General features: G+C 27.4%; 1 protein-coding gene across 1 annotated transcript in view; it reads left to right on the plus strand.

Annotated features, from left to right (window-relative positions):
• Window positions 1-17880, plus strand: part of Sol1 (CUB domain-containing protein Sol1) — a 395528-nt gene that overhangs the window by 328438 nt on the left and 49210 nt on the right. Inside the window, exon 10 of the mRNA XM_089179486.1 lies at window positions 9611-9797. Within this exon, the coding sequence (XP_089035612.1) occupies window positions 9611-9797 (187 nt within the window). The remainder of the gene's footprint in view (window positions 1-9610; window positions 9798-17880) is intronic.

The raw sequence follows: 17880 nt of genomic DNA on the forward strand, positions 1-17880 counted from the left end.
TATTAATTACAAATATTTCATCCTATAATAAAAAATAAAAAAGAATAATCTATTTTTGTACGATTCGTTAAATCAAAAACAGGACAGGTATTTGCAAATTTTATTTCGATTAAATTTCATTTCAAAATTTCTGTAATTTTCTTTCCTAAAAACTCCACTTCCGGTAATGTGATATATTCACTTTTATTTTAATCCATATTAATTACAAATATTTCATCCTATAATAAAAAAAAAAAGAATAATCTATTTTTGTACGATTCGTTAAATCAAAAACAGGACAGGTATTTACAAATTTTATTTCGATTCGATTTCATTTTAAAAATTCCGTAATTTTCTTTCCTAAAAACTCCACTTCCGGTAATGTGATATATTCACTTTTATTCTATTCCATATTAATTACGAATATTTTTTCATCCTATAATAAAAAAAAAAAGAACAACCTATTTTTGTACAATTCGTTAAACCTTTGAGTGCTGAATACTTTTACCTAAAAAAATATTTTATTGAAACGGAATTGTTTATTATTAACTAGATTCTAATAATAAATTATATTTCATATTAATATAAACATTACATTATATATTTCACATTAATACAAACAAACACATATGCGTCGATTAGACCACTCTGATAATTTTTACCAAACGTATATATGCGTCCATAGCACTCAAAGGGTTAAATCAAAAGCAGGACGGACAGGTACTTAAAAATTTTTTAAAGAGACATTTAACGTTGCTAAAATATCTTTTTTCACATTTAAGTATCTCATAAAAATCTATGATAAAGGGAGGAATAACGTGCACTTTTAAAAATCCATAAAATAGTAATAAAACATGATATTATTAGTCTCGGTGCCATCTTAGGGGGGAAAAAAGTAGCCCTTTCTATTTTCTATTTTGTTGTTGTTATTGTTATTAAGTAGCCATTGAAGAAAATCAAAGATCACTGTGTGGACATACGATCTAACTTTCTTGGCAAAATCGTATAACGAAACTTTGACGTTGTAATAAACGAATATAAAAAGAACAAATAAAAAAGGAAGAAACCGGAGTTATATCCAGAGAAAGCTAATATCAATGATAAATTAAATTCCATTAACCATAAGTAAAGTTTAACAAGACCAATTTTCGAACTGTAAGGTCATTTTATTAAAAAAAAAAAAAAAAGAAAAAAAGATAATAAAAATATTAAAGTAAGTAAAGTATACTCGTGTGTTAAAAGTTTTATTGAATTCAAGAGAAATACGATGCTTGCAATATAAAAGATATATATTATATATAAACTAAGATTGATAATATGGAAGATTGCAAAGGATATTTTGCTGACTAAGGTTATAGATATGGTTGATGTGAATGCATTAGAAAGGGTTGTAGTGGTTGTGGTGGTGGTGGTATAAGGGGTAGAGAGGGATACAAGTAAGAGTAGGAAAGGTAAGGAATGAGGTTGCTTAAATCTACGGAGTTGAGACAGGACTTACCGGCAAGACGCAAGCCGCAAATGGCGTTCAAATTAATTTCAACGAAGTTTGTCGGTAAATTATTAATACCCCCCTTGGTTGGTGCACCCAACGACTACCAGGAGGAAACTAGAAAATGAAGAGAGAAAGAGAGAAGATGTAATAGTAGTAGTAGTAGTAGTAGTAGTAGTAGTAGTAGTAGTAGAGAAGGATGATGATAATAGTGGCATGGGACATCGGTGGCTAAAATGGCGTCTGCTGACTCGGTCGTGTCTCTTCCCTAGTTAAATGTGCCGCTTAATTAGGAAATCCGCAATTGTGGCTAGGTTTTGGGTATTGTCGACGGTTTTGTAACCGGCTTTACCTATCCTAATGCCATAGGTAACAACAGAACAGAACATACATGGCTACCTACCTACCCACCACCACCATCATCATCGTCATGCCTGATGCGTGTACTGAACCTTCTCACGAAAGTACAGGGATTGGCCATTCCTGTACAAATTGCAAATGGATTTATTCGTTTGGAAGTGTAACACCTGCACGAATTGGTCGCATAACTTAAAACTATTCTGACAAGGTTTAGAACGCGTTCGTTAGATTTCAACAATATAACAACAGTATCAGCAAAAGTACCAACCAACACCAGTACCAGTAACAGTAGAAAATATATATATACATATATGCATGTATCTAACCATAAGAATATTTGATATGTGTATTTGAATGACTATACAACCAATTGAAATTCTGATTTTTCTTTTCTTATTTTTTTTTTTTTTTTTTTTATTATTATTATTATTATAATCTTTTGGTAAAATTCAAATAGAGAATCCCCAGTCGAAGAAAGAACTTGAACACTTAGGGAATTCAACGCCATGGGGAAATTCGTTTGCAAGCTTTAGAAAGTTTTACCCTACCGTTCTTAACTTTTGAGATATTCAACGTTAGCGCTTGTGTAATAGTTGTTGAAGCATAAATATCTTCGGTTCGGTAATAATATTAAAATAAAATAAAAGAAATAGAATAAAAGAAGATGATTAATAACATTATGGTAAGAAAAAAGAAACGTTAAACGAATTATCATTCGTATTAATTGTTTTCTTTTTTTTAAGTACAAACGTACGACTCATTCACCACCAGTTGTGGGATTGAATAAAATGAAAGAAGATAATGTGAGAAAAAGAAAAGAAAAATGACAAATTAAACAAAAAGAGAAAGAAAGGGCTTTTGAAACGAATAAAAGGTAGGATAGGTAATAAAATAAGACAATTTCGTCATGGTGTTTACTTTATATCCCGAATAATATCATTTTTTAATTAAATCTCACATTTCTTTTTTTTTGTTTTTGTTCTAACCGTACTCATTCGATCCCTTATAAATAATTTTAATTGAAAGACACCACCACGATGAAATGAAAATCCCCATAGTCCTGATATATATATATAGGTGTATATAATGAAGAATCAAGTGAATTCGTTACTACACGTTTGGGTTAATACTTTTCTCTTTTTTTTTCTTTTTTTTTTAAACTTTTATATATTTTCCTTCTTTCCTATAAGAACAATTTCATAGTTGATCTCTCAGGGTTTTCACGATAGCATCGTATTCTCTCAGAAGCGAAGAGAATTGATCACCATAAGTGAATTCGTCCCTCTTGGATATAACCACAGACGTACTTGGAATACTTGCCGGCTTTAAGAATTTTTCGTGAAAGATAAAGCGAGAAAGAGGACGGCTCATGAATGCAAATTAAAACGTTTACCATCTTTCTCTCTCACTTTTTCTTTGCTGCATATCTTCTTCTTTTCTACCTTTCACTATTATTTCACTCTTTCCTTATAAATGGTGTTCAAAAGTCGATAATATCTATAAACGACCAAAACCATCGTCTATAACCACGTTTATGCATATCAAATTACGAAAAAGGAATATATTTTTTTAATAGTACCCTTCCTTGTTTATTATATTTTTATAAATATTTAAACCTTAGCACTAGAAATTTTTATTTCATTCATATTATCAGCAACTCAAAATAATTTCAATAGAAAAACTATATTCACTTATTATAAATAATTAATATTATATACGTATATTAGTTGTTATGTATTAATTTAATATTAATTATATAATACTTAATATATTATATAATATATAAGATAATATAATATAATATTTAATATTATTTTATTCAAATATAATAATATATAATAATAAATATAATATATAATAAAATATAAATATTATATAATATATATAATAAATTTATTATATTAAATGAAATGAAATAATAATATAATATAATATTATTTTATATATATCGAAAAATATAGTATTAACATAATAATAATAATATAAAATATAATATTATATATAATAAAATATAATTATTATATATTTGGATAAAATAATATAATAAATATGGGTGATTATGATTGACAAATTTCCTACCTTACCAAAAAAGTTTGTATTAAAAAGAAAATAAAAATAAAAAAGAAAACTTGTTTTTACGTTAGTGTTGTTCAAGTACTTGTCAATCCAATCACGCGAATGTTAAGCATTACTTGTTAGTTTTCGTGATAATAAATTTGATAGACATTCGACAAAGTTTGTTAAAGGCCGTTAACAAGTTTCCTTATCTTATATTCCATGTAACTTTAACTATACATATATATATAATCCATGTAACATCGACAATGTGATTCGAAACATTTATGTCGTTTGACAAACATTTTCATTTCTTTAACGTTATCAAAATGTTAGATATACGCGTGTGTGTGTGTGTGTGTGTGTGTGTGTGTGTGTGTGTGTGTGTGTGTGTGTGTGTGTGTATGTGTGAGTGTAAAAAAAAGTTAAGGAAAAATATAAAATACGAGTTAAAAGAAAAAGATAAAAATATTATTTAATCGTAAACTTTTATCTCTCGTATCTTTTCTTTTCTTTCCTTTTCATTCTTTTTGTTATTATTGTTGTTCAACTTTGTAATTGAAAAATCGTAAACTATCAAAAAGTTCTATATATCGAAATGAAGAAAGTTATATATTAAGGATACCAAAAAGTAATGAAACAATTCTTCGATGAGTAAACTGACATTTAGTTTGTGTCAGTAAAAAACCGAAAAACTTGTTCAAAAAAAAAAAAATAATTGAACGATCGCCTTTACTAAGGACAAACAGAGCTAGAAAATGATGAAAATATTTTTTATTGATTAACTTTTAAAATTTTTATAATAAATAAATTTTTTTCGGCAGCAAAGAAAAATTTTAATTAATTTTCGGTCCCCCTAATATTATTTGTTAATAATAATAATAATAATAATGAGAGAAAGAGAGAGAGAGAGAGAGAGAGAGGAAGAGTCAAAATAGAAAAATGGAACCAAGCGTTTCCAGATGATATTGCTGACAGAACATATTCCATCTAATATTAAAATTCTAACGGGAAAATTCTCTGGTTTTCATATAAAAATCCCCGTATGTTGTATGACAAACATCGTGAAAAAAGAAATTCGTACAACATTATATTTCCAGATTATGCAAATCGTCATGGAATAAAAAAGTCTTTGCTTCCTCTTACACGGATAATTTGTTCTACATTTTTTCGCCCACTCCCCCCCCCCTCCACCTCTAATCCCACCCTCTTCTCACGCCTCCCATTTCATTCTTTCTTTTTTTATTTTATTCTACTTTTGTTTTCTTTTAATTTTTATACGATCTACCGTGAACTATAAATACAATTATATAATGTATATTATATATAATATATAAATAAATTATATATATTAATAATAATATATAATAATAATATATACTATATATAATATGTTATTACATATAATAAATATATGAAATATATATATTTTTTATATATATTATATAATATTTAATAGATTATTTATAATTATATTTTTTGTATTTATTATATTTATTATTATATTTATTATTATATTTTTTTATTATATTTATTACTATCCTTATTGTTATATTTATTATATAATAATAATATTGTATTATATATATTTATTATATTTATTATAATATTGTATTAAATTATATTATTATATTGTATAATATAATATATAATATTATATATTATTATATTTTTATATATTAATATAAAGATAATAATAATAATATATATATAAATAATATTAAATAATTAATATTAATATAATAATATATAATATAATTATATAATTATAAATATATTTAATAATTATATATTCCATTTTTCAACTAAATTGATTTTACAAAAATAATGATAATCTAAACATATGATATACAATGTTAAGAAAACAAGAATGAAAGAAATAAATAAAGAACGAAAAAAAAGAGAGAAGAAGGTAAAATAAGAAAAAGGTAGAAAAAAATAAATAAGTAAAGAAAGAAAGAAAGAAAGAAAGAAAGAAAAAGAAAAAATGAATAAGAGGGAAAGAGAAATAAGGTAAATATTTTTCTTGGCATTTACAAGATTCTTTTTAACAAGATATTTCCTACATTCTCAACGACGTCCTTTGAAAACAAGCAAGGGTGGTCAATAGAGATGAAGATAAAACGATGGAAAACAGAGAGAAACGAAAAAATCACCCCTTTGCTTCCTCCTCCCCTCTATTCACCGAAAAAGAAAAAAAAAGCAAGAGACAGAGAGAAAGAAAAATCAGTTTCGTGATTTTTCTCAGCAAAAACCTACCAATTCTTTTGTAGAAAATAAAAAGAAATAAAAAAGAGAGAGAGAGAGAGAGAGTAAGAGTAAGAGTAAGAGAGAGAGAGAGAGAGAAAGAGAGAAACTAGCAAACAATATTCTCAATATGCCGATAGCGTAGCACAGTTTTCGAGATAAGAAGTTGCTTGTAAGATTCTCCGGTTGCAAACACTCATACAACATTCATGACTCCGTATGCCTTGGCTCATTCCAATGTCGTATCTTTTCAAGCTTCTACTGTAGTATTAAATTTATGTCATATCTGTTAAAAGATTGATTTCGTCAAATATCTTCAAAATATAAGCCTACATTTATCCACCTTTGTCAGATTTCAAATTCTTTTCAATATTTTCTTTTACATTTCTTTATAATAACATCTATATATATAAACATTACAATAATTTATTTAATTAAGAATTAAATTTTACATTTATTAAATTTTATAATAATTTATATATCATATTTTATATTTATTAAATTTGATAATCAATAATTTTATAATAAATTATATAATATAATTTATATTTATGAAATTTTATAAATAATTATTTTATAATTAATTATACAATATAATTTATACATTTATTAAATTTTATAAATAATTATTTTATAATAAATTATATAATATAATTTATACATTTATTAAATTTTAAAATTAATAATTTTATATATAATTATATAATATAATTTATACATTTATTAAATTTTAAAATTAATAATTTTATAATAAATTATATAATATAAGTTATATTTATATTAAATTTCTGTTTTAAATTTATATTTATTTATATTTAAATATAATTTTTATTTTTTTTTATATATTTCTTTGTTGAAGTTAAATAAATGTTATTACATAATTTTTGTTTACTCGTGAGAAAGGAAGAAATAATATTAATAAATTTATATATATATATATATATATATATTTTATATTTTATTTATTTTGTTATTAATAGTTATTGAAAATATTCTAGGATAATAGATATAAGATTGACGCGTTAACCTAACAAATAATATCACTGTTAGAGAAGTTTGTAGCTAGTTTTGAAGGGAAGTGGAACCATCGAATAGATGGTGGGGTTAAAATTCGATTGAACTGTCATTTGGCGAGGGTCACGGATGCTCCATTTCGTGGAGGCACAAAACCGCCAATATCGGTAGGTGAATGGTTCTTATCGAATTTCTACAAAATGACGTAATATCATGTCGGTGAGTTGAACATCGAACCAAGTAGTTATATTCTATCCTTTTTCTTTTTTTTTTCTTTTTTTCCTTTCTTTCAAATAAACTAAATTTTCTATCGTTTCTTTTCTTATAATATATATCAAAAGTTTCATTTATCATTTTGTTTTTGTGTGATTTATTTTATAACAAATAAAATACAATAATTGTATCGTTAAAATTTTGAAAGTTTCTTAAGTTTATTATTTGTCAATTGTTTGTTGTTAACTGTATTAACTTTTACCACCTGGAGTTAGTATAATAATAATTTATATATACATATACGTAGTTACAGTTATATTTTCGTTATTTTTTATTATTACATTTATTACATTTACATGATTGACTTGTTAAGGTATATACCATCAAGTGTACCACGTATACCATGAGTACCATGATTTCTTCAAATCCCAACCGCATACACAAAATATACATAATATACATAGAATGAACAGTAATTTATATGATGTAATTTATGTAATGGTTAGAAGATTTTCTTGAATTGCACGAATAATTTTCTTTTTTTTAGTGTTGCAATGAAGTATAAAATAAATTGAATATTCGTTTATTTTTTTCTTTTTATTTTAATTTAAAGCTTTTTAAATTATATTAAATAGATGTGTGTTGTGTATGTGTGTGCGTGTTTCAAATTTATATTATATAAAATATATGAAATATACAGGGTGGGTCACCACATTTTACCATCTAGATTTACGTTATTATTATTACGCGTAGCAGACAATGTTTCACATGGAGTTTGAATAGCTTTAAAAAGGGGTTCATACTGATGGTATGGATTTTTTTACTTTTTCTAGGTGGACGCGTAAAGGACATATGAAGGTCATAATTATTTTTTTAAACGGAATCATATATTTTTTGTTGCATCATCTGATGCTCTTTCATATTATTTACAAAAAAGTATTAACCAATTTATGTAAAAAAAAAATTATTACTTTAGGAGATACATAAGTTTTATACGTCCTTGGAAAGAAAGTATACCTCTCAAAAAAGTTGCTAAAACTCTCTTTAACAGATAAGCAATCGCGCACCTATTTGCAAAATGTTGCAAAGACTGACAACGTAAAGTCAGAACTAGTGGCGCCTAGAATACGACTCCCCACGACTATTTTCAAGTATAATACAAAGTACTATACTTTGTATATATTCTTAGAAAAGTCGTAAGGAAAACCAGAGAAAGAGGAGTAGAAGTTGGAGGAGAGAAGTAGTAGAAGAAATAGAAGAAAACTTTGTTAACTTTCCAAAGTCGTGTGGGGTGGTACTTGTACACCTCTTTAATGGTTCCCTTTTCATTCACAAATATTGATCATATTATATTATTATATCATCATTACGATGATTCTAACCCTTGTTTATATAAATAAATAAATGTTATTTTTAAATATAAATAAAAATATAAATTTAAAATTTTAATAAATATATCTTAAAATATATAAATTACATGTGACGTTGTTTATCCGCAATGGACTCCTAAACTACTGAACTGATTTTAATCAAATTTTGCACACTTTGTGTGCAATTTCATCCAACTTGAAAGATAGAATAGTTTATATGTCAATTTATAATCGCAATGTTATTTTATTAATCGCGAATTATTTGTTTATTAACAAAGAGTCATGATTATCTCTGTTAGTTCGATAAGATTCTAACAGATAGCGGTATAAGGTAATTTGTTGACTTAAAGACGTGTGTATCGGACTGATTGTGAGCCTCAGCAACGCGTGGTGGGGTACCCCTTATTAAATATATATTTTTATTATATAATAATACGATTTAATAATATATATATATATATATTTTCGTTTTTCATTGTTTCAATTTTTGTTATACAGATAAAGGAAATTTTGTTGTATTTTTTTACCATAGCATTGTAATACCGCACATACCTACGTTTGTACGTACAAGAAATATCGATATCACATATCCGATATAGAAACGCATCAGCTTGTGAAACCATAGGGAAAACGATAAATTCATTGATTAATATACGATAGCTACGAGTATAAATAATACTGAATACGAGAAGAATAGGATGGGAGCTTAAAACATTTTTCAAAACTATTTTCATCTCTCCGAAAAAAAAGAAAAAAATAAAAATAATCGATCGATTGAAAACAAAAAAAATTGTTCACTATCAATCGACGACACACACTCTGATATCAGATCTTATTTTATATAAATATAAATTGTATGTTTTTTTTTTTACTTTGTTTACAGCATCCTCCTGCGACTTGGTGTTCAACAGTGATTTGACAAAAACTGGAGTAGTTACATCACCAGGATACCCAAATCCTTATCCACCGAGGACTAATTGTAGATACGATTTTCAAGGTAGAGGAAAAGAACGGGTACAAGTGATCTTTCAAGATTTTAATCTTCATCATACTGGTGGAGATACGGAAGAGTAAGTTAAATATATTATTACAATTAATACAATTTATCTTGAAAATTGTACATATACATTTTTTCGTTTGTTTCGATAGATTTTATATTTGTTAATTAAAACAAAATATATATATATAAGTTTAACACGTTAGCAAACATTAATGTTATATCATTCATTTTTATCGTGATGAATGTTATAACACATTCAAGTTTCTAATTTAATTACTATTTATTTAATTACTTAGGAAATTTTTGAATTTTTATAATTATTATATATTTCAGAGTAACTAATTAATTAGTCTGTTTATTTTCGTAATTCAATGAAATTTTTACTCTCCACGAACGTTTTAATTGTGTCAAGTTTTCGGTATGTTTCAACGAATTGATCAATCTATTTATAACATTGATTATATCAATTTCCTTTAAACGAATTTAATTTCAAATAATACATATATATATATATAAATATACTGTCTGCAAAATGAATTGGCATAATTTGATTTCTAAATAATAAAAATCTTTTCCCGCATTTGTTGATATCAATTATTTCTAACATTTGAAAATAATCTTTCTTCTATCCATTTAATCAATAATATTACTCACCCCTTTTTCCGATATAAATTCGAGGCGTCGAAAAGTCTATCTCGTTAGATCTAACAAGGATTCGTACGTGTTAGTTTCGAAAAAGTGGAACAAACATTGAAACCAAGAGAGAAAGAGAAAATGAAAGAAATGGTAAAAAGAAGAAAAAGAAAAAAAAAGACGAGAAGTAAAACTACGAGTATAGGAGAACAACCGTACGCGTTTGATGTGCCGTCAAATACAATTTCAGTAAAGTGCATCGAGTAGCATTCCCGAATTCCAGACTCGTCGAGGATATATGTATGATAAAGTGTATATGTCTATCTCTCTGTGTGTATGTGTATGAAATAGAGAGAGAGAGAGAGAGAGAGAGATAGATAGAGAGATCGATCTACACACAACACCAAAGTCCAGGTTGCTCTCGGCTGTCCCTTCGTGTCCCTTGTTGTGTCCCTTTCGATCGATTTTCGGGCGTTAGCTCGTAGTTGGACGACTACGTTTCACATTTCCCCCCACGTAAAAAACCGCACACTTGTTCCAAATTTCGTGTCATCAATTTTTTTTTCTTTTTTTTTGTTGTTGACTTCCAAAAAAGATCGATTAAACCGTAAGATATAACACCGATGATATTTTTTTTCTTTTTGAAGTGAAAACTTCTTTAGAATGGGAAGTGATTTGAAAATGGATGTGACGAAAAAGTGACAGATAGTGATAAACAAAACATACTTGATTAAACGAAAATAATGGCTGCTATGTTAATAAGAAGAGAGAAAGAGACAAAAATATTATATGTGTGTTATGATTATTTTAATAAATTTTACTTTTTTTTTAATGTTATGTAATAATCTATTTCAAACTGATCGAAAACTCGACTATCCGATTATCTAATGAATAATCGAAATAGTTATATGTTCCTCTTCGAAATCGTATAATTGTGTATTCGATTTAATTCGAAATCATCTGAAATTTCATACTAGTCGTATTATTTGAAAAATATATTGTAGTTATCTGTAATATAGTTCGGATAATACCAACTTATCTCATTATCGTTTAGAAATTAATACTATTGTAATAAATTAATATTATATTTTCTATTGTATAATAAAATTAAGAAAATATATATTAAAAATTAGAATTATATTTAGTTCTATCATATATCTACACTTATTTTTATTATTTCTATTAGTTCTATCTATATTTTTTTCTTATTTATTAGTTTTATTTATAGATCATACATTTTTTTCAATTAATTAACAAACTATCAGTGTCGATTTCGAATATTAATAAAAATCTATCAAAGTTTACAAGTATTTTAATTTAATTTTTTACAACAACAACAAAACAAACAAATAAATTAATCAAAATGAATGAAACGAGTGAGAATAAATGTTAATTTAAATCCCCATGTATATTTTAATCGATAAGAAATCCTTTTTTTTATTTGTCATTTACATTGACGAATATTTCCTATTGGATTAATTTAAAAGATTCATTAAAAAAAAAAAAAGGTATTTGAACTTAAACATTCTCGATTAATTGAAAAACAACTTTCTTTATCTACCTATCTCTGTCATTTTTCGTGTCGTGTCGAATTAACCAAAGTTACATCGAAGTTAACGATTGCTTCGGTCAGTTCATCAAAACCACTGAGGAATTTCGTTCTCGTTCGTTGGCTTTCTCGTTGCTAAGTGACAAGTATAGACCGATTGCCGAACGAAGCAATTTAGCAAATGCAGTCGACATACACACACACACACATATATATATATATACACACACACACACACATTCTCTATCTCTCCTTCTCTCTAGAATATGCAGCAAGCAACTACTTTAGTTAGATGTGACGATGTATCACTGAGTGATCACGAGAAAATGTACCATCCACGATCTTCCAATCTTCTTTCCAAATCCCTCACACCCACTACTCGACCCATACAACTCTCTCTCGTCCTTTAAAACGAATTCTTCTTCTTACTTTCAAAACTCAAATTAACTCTTCGAAATTCTAATCTTTCCAATCAAAATCCAAAGGATTAATGTCTTTCGAAGATAAGAAGTAGAGAGAATCTTATTCGAACGTGAAAGGTTTCTTACAGATAAAAAGGACAACTTTTCAAAAAGTTCATAACTTACGAATTACCATTGTAATTCTTAGTATATATATATACAGTTTTGATCGATGTACGAATACTTCAATTATTTAAATGAATGTAATACATACTTGTTTAAATATTATCATAAAGTTGTAAAAATTTTGTTTTTTACGTCAAACAAAGCAGCAATTAATCAAAGTATTGAGATTAGAGATGATTGATAAATTTTTAGGCAGACTTAGTTGCTTAAAACTATCTTCTTCTTCTTCTTCTTCATCTTTTTATTAGGACTTTGTCCTGTTATATTTTAACTGTATAATCATCTTCTAGGCGTTTGTTGTTCCTGCGACACCGATGTCCAGCTTTCATACCACCGTTTTGGAGGTTTTCCTGGTGGTCTCGTTGTTCCTATCTTTCCTATTTTTACCACTTTCGGCAGCCTACTGTCGTCCATTCTATCTACGTGGTCTCACCACTCTCTTCTCCTCCTTAAAACTATATTTAATTAATACAAATGCGAACAATGCTCACTACGTGACTTAGAGAGTAGATATAAACAAAGTACGACAACATTATATAAAACGTTCCTACCACTGACTCTTTAGACAAGAGATTGGGAAGGTGTATGGTGGGGAGTCGGTAGGTCACACACTCTGTTTACTTTCTTGTTCACGTAGTAAATAATACAAACTACTACAACATAATATAAAGCGTTCCTGCCACTGACTCTTTAGACAAGAGATTGGGAAGGTGTATGGTGGGGAGTCGGTAGGTCACACACTCTGTTTACTTTTTTGTTCACGCAGTAGATAATACACAAAATATCAATTTACATTTTCTTAACACAAAGCAACACGACTAATACAAATTATGAATAACTTTTGACCACGATCATAAAATTTTCTTCTTTCTAACATTATATTCATTATAAAAAAAAATCGATCAATAAATACCATCTATCCGATATTGTTTATTAGAACGAAATAAATTTGGATAAAAATATTTGAAAATAATAAAAAAAAAAAATAAGGAAAAGGGAACGATAGATATTCGATCAAAAATTTCTATTTTAAATAAAGAAAATTCCAATGTTTCGATATCGTACACATGTTCCTAATACATGTATGTATATACCCATACACATACAAGGTTTTCCCTATAAGAATTTTTCTAAAAGTTCCCTCGAGACGAGATGAGTCGAGAAAGGATAAAGAAAAGAAGATTCTCTTTCTCTTTTTCTTTTTCTCTTCTTCTTTTAAAGATCGAAAGGACCGAGAAATAATGAAAGAAAGAAAAGAAAAGAAAAGAAAAGAAAAAAAATAAAGAAAGAAAGAAAGAAAGAAAGAAGGATGTAGGAGGACAAATCGAAATCGTCTAGCTATGGTATTCGAAGAATTCAATGGGACAGACCAAAGGGTTCAATGGGGGAATAAGCATAGACCAACGAACATAGTACTCACCATGGTTGTGGGTCATCCTCTCGTTTATCTTCCACCTGGCTGACGTTTAGTGCTCTTTAATCAATGCTTCCTCCTACCTTGTTCCACCCACTTCTCTATCAAGCACTCTCTCTCTCTCTCTCTCTCTCTCTATCTCTATCTCTCTCTCTCACACACTCTTTATATCCCTATCTCTATCTCTCTTTAACAAGTTAGGGTGTTTAGTATTCTCGTGGATTCCAATCAAGGATTGGTACGACGTACAAGGCTTTCTCCTATGGGAATACTCAACTTTCTACACATTTATGGTGGCTGTTCACTTTATACAACTTAACTTTCAATCAAATATATTACTTTTTATTAATACCCTTTTTTTTTCTTTTTACTTATGTTTTAAACTAAATTCTCGATAAATTCCTATAGAATTGAAAATCTTGTGAAGAGGGAGAAAAAGTTTTATTAGAAAATTGTAGAAAATGAATGAAAAAGGGAGATAAAGTAAAGTTTGTGAATAAGATTTTTCCTTTTCATTCAACATATACCTATCTCCACCATTACAACCACCACCACCACCACTACCATTACCTTCTCCAACCCCTGTTTTTTTCATTTCTTTTTTTTTTTCTTCGAGATTCAAACGTCTCGAATATTTTGACGACTTTTTTACGATTACGTTAACCTAACGTTGTTGTTCTTTTCTTTTTTTTTTTTTTTTTTGTTCATTTTTATCTTTCCAAACAAAATGAGAAAGTTTAACAACAAGTTTTTATTTTGCATGAACGATGATATTTCAAACAAAAACAAAAAAAAAAAGAAAAATCGGTTATTATTTAACCAGATATATTCATTCGTTAAAAATTCGATTTATATTTATGAAGATAGTTATATAACTAACTATATATATATATATATATATAGAGGAGCAATTTGTTAACGAAATGAATGATCAATCAATACAATTCTTTTATCTTGTAAATAATAATCTTGTATATAATAATAAATAATGTAATATAATATTTACAAGATAGTAATCTTATAAATAATCTAGTAAATTGATAATCCTTACCCTTACTCCTTACCCTTTACAAAATTAAACTTTTCTACATATCTTTCATCCCAATTTTTTTTTTTTTTCATAATAATAACCATAGTAATTTTTAAAATAAAGTTTACTTGAAAAACAAAAACAAAAAAACAAAAAAAAAAAGAACTTTTTCCTTTCCTCTCAATGTGCTTGAAGAGCAAAGAACACGTGCACTTTGTTTTCCCCTTCCCTTAAAAAAACCTTTTGCTCAATTAATAAAACCACATAGCAAAGAAGATTAAACCGTTTGGTCAGCGGCATATGCTAAAGTTTGTTCTTTAAAAAGAACAAATTTTATCTTTGTCTTTGTCTTTGTCTTTTCTTCTATCTTTTTTTCATCTCCGTTACTTTTTTTTTCTGCAAAAGTTACGAAGGGTGGTCCAGCTTCCTGAATCTGTCTGTTCTTTATTCTTCTCATCTCTACCGTGCATTCAAACGCAAAGAGGAGGAAGAAGAAAAAGAAAACGAAAGATAAAAAAAAATAAAAAATAAAAAAGAAAAGAAAAGAAAAGGAAAGGAAAGATATTTTCTGAATGGCCAAAGAGTAACAACTCTCTCAGTCAGTCCGACATTTGATTTCCCTGCCTAGTTTCCTTCGAATCATACGAGTGGATTCCTCGAAATTTTCTTTTCCTTTCCCTTAACCGTAGACGTGAACGCATACCTTTTCCTACCTAACCCTTACTACTACTACCCCTTACACGTACCTACCTACGTACGTTCATGTTCATTCATGCATGGACTTTCCATAAGGACTCTCTTTCTCTCTCTCTCTCTCTCTCTCTCTCACACACACACACACACACACACACACACAAACACACACACTCCTTCATTTCGACAGTTGTCCCTTTTATTTTTTTTTATTTTATAGAAAATCAACTCGTCATCCTTTCCCACGTTATATGCAAAAATCATCCTTGAATCAAACGTTGATTCGTTGAAATGACGAGGAGAGGAGAGGAGAGGAGAAGAGAGGAAAGGCCGATTTTCTTCCTTTCATTAACCCCCTCCTTTTTCCTTCCTTTCCAACCCTTTTCTCTTCTTTCCACCCCAACTCTTGTTTTCCTTTCTCTCGCGTTCACCAATCGATGGCAGAGAGAAAAGGTAAACCTTCGCTCAAGTATAAAGTTTATAATTTTCTGGAAAATTAACCAACGTCATGTCAACGTTTTTAGCTGTCGTTAGCAAAAACGATCTTCTTTTTTTCTTTGCAATTTACTAATCTTTTACCCTTAGAAAAGCATAGTTAATTATTTTTCCCTTTGCCTTTTAGATTCTTTCTTTCTATCTTTTTTCTTTTTCTGAAAAAATGTTTTATTTTTCTTTGTTTTTGTTTTTGTTTTTTATACGATTCAAAAATATTCTACAAGGACGAATAAACAGGGGTACATTGATTATTTTTTTAATGAACGTTTTTTCCTTTTTTTTTTTTTTTTTACTTTATTTCCTTGTTTTCTCCCTCGCCCTGAATGTTTTTATTATTTTTTACTTTTTCCTTTTTCTTCTAATCACTAAAGTAAAAGATTTTTTTCGTATTCCTATTTTTTCATTTATTTCTTTTATATATTTTCTATTTTTCTTAATATTTTATATAGAGAGAGTTTAAATATTTTATATATAGTTTATATATTTTATATATAAATTATATAGTTTATAAATAGTTTAAATATTTTATAATTATATAATTTATATATATATTATATATTTTATATATAAATTTTATAGTTTATATATTTTAAATATAAATTATATAGTTTATATATTTTAAATATAAATTATATAGTTTATATATTTTATGTATTTTATATATAGTTTAATTATTTTATATATAGATTACATATTTTATATATAGTTTATATAGTTTATATGATTTATATATTTTATATATATATTATCAACAATAATTACTTATTCTCAGCAAAGTAAAATTTTTCTCTCATATTCATATTTATTTCTCATTTATTTCTTTTCTATATTTTCTTTCTTTCTTAGAAAGAAATATTTCATATATTTTATACATACGTATATACATATTTTTTTTTTTAAACTCCACTCTCAACACATACACACACAAACGTATCTACACTTTAATGAAAAACTTGATAAATATATAATGTAGAGAGTAGAGCTTGTTAGAAAAGAGTGTATAAGAATAAGGCAGGCAGATGTTTCGAATGGGAAGGAATATCTACGTTTCCATATTTTGCGTGTGATAACAACACATTTTACTTGTGTTATCCGACGAAGTTAGCATTCGTTCGTGTGACGACTGTTGAATATAAAATTGGACAATACACGATGCGATACTTAGTTGAACATATATATACATATACATATACACGCACGTAACGTTTGTAACATTTCTAGATAGTAAAATTCAGAAAGCAGCAGCAGCAGCAACAGCAAGCAGTCTGATTTCTGGTTCCTCTAACGGGACGTGAAATCACTCGCAAATGGAAATGCTTTGCAATCCCAAGGGGGTTGGTGTGCCTCCTTTTGTCGAGAAAAATGAAAAGTTTTTCTCGCTTAGGATATTTTTCGCTAGAACGTATATAATATAGCAGTCGAACGCAAATACCCACGATGTGATACAACCTCAACTACGTGCGTGTATTACTTACTATTACTATGACAACGACAAAACAATCTCATAATCGTTGTGAGATATCGAATGACGATATTGTCTTTATTTATTTATTTACAAATTTTATTTTATTCCCTTTTTTTTTTTAAACTCGTGTATGTGTCTTTAACCCTTTGCACTCGAGTGCAATAAAAACAAAAAAGTAAAAACTGTGAAACAAATTCAATTTAATGTTCAACATAATAACTATGATTTTTCTTCGCACACATGTCATTTATTTATAATACGTCAATATGATTTTGATTTTCTATTTA

Source organism: Polistes dominula, unplaced genomic scaffold (assembly GCF_049000335.1).
Source record: "Polistes dominula isolate Pdom_NZ unplaced genomic scaffold, Pdom_raw_medaka contig_27, whole genome shotgun sequence".
NCBI lineage: Eukaryota > Metazoa > Arthropoda > Insecta > Hymenoptera > Vespidae > Polistes > Polistes dominula.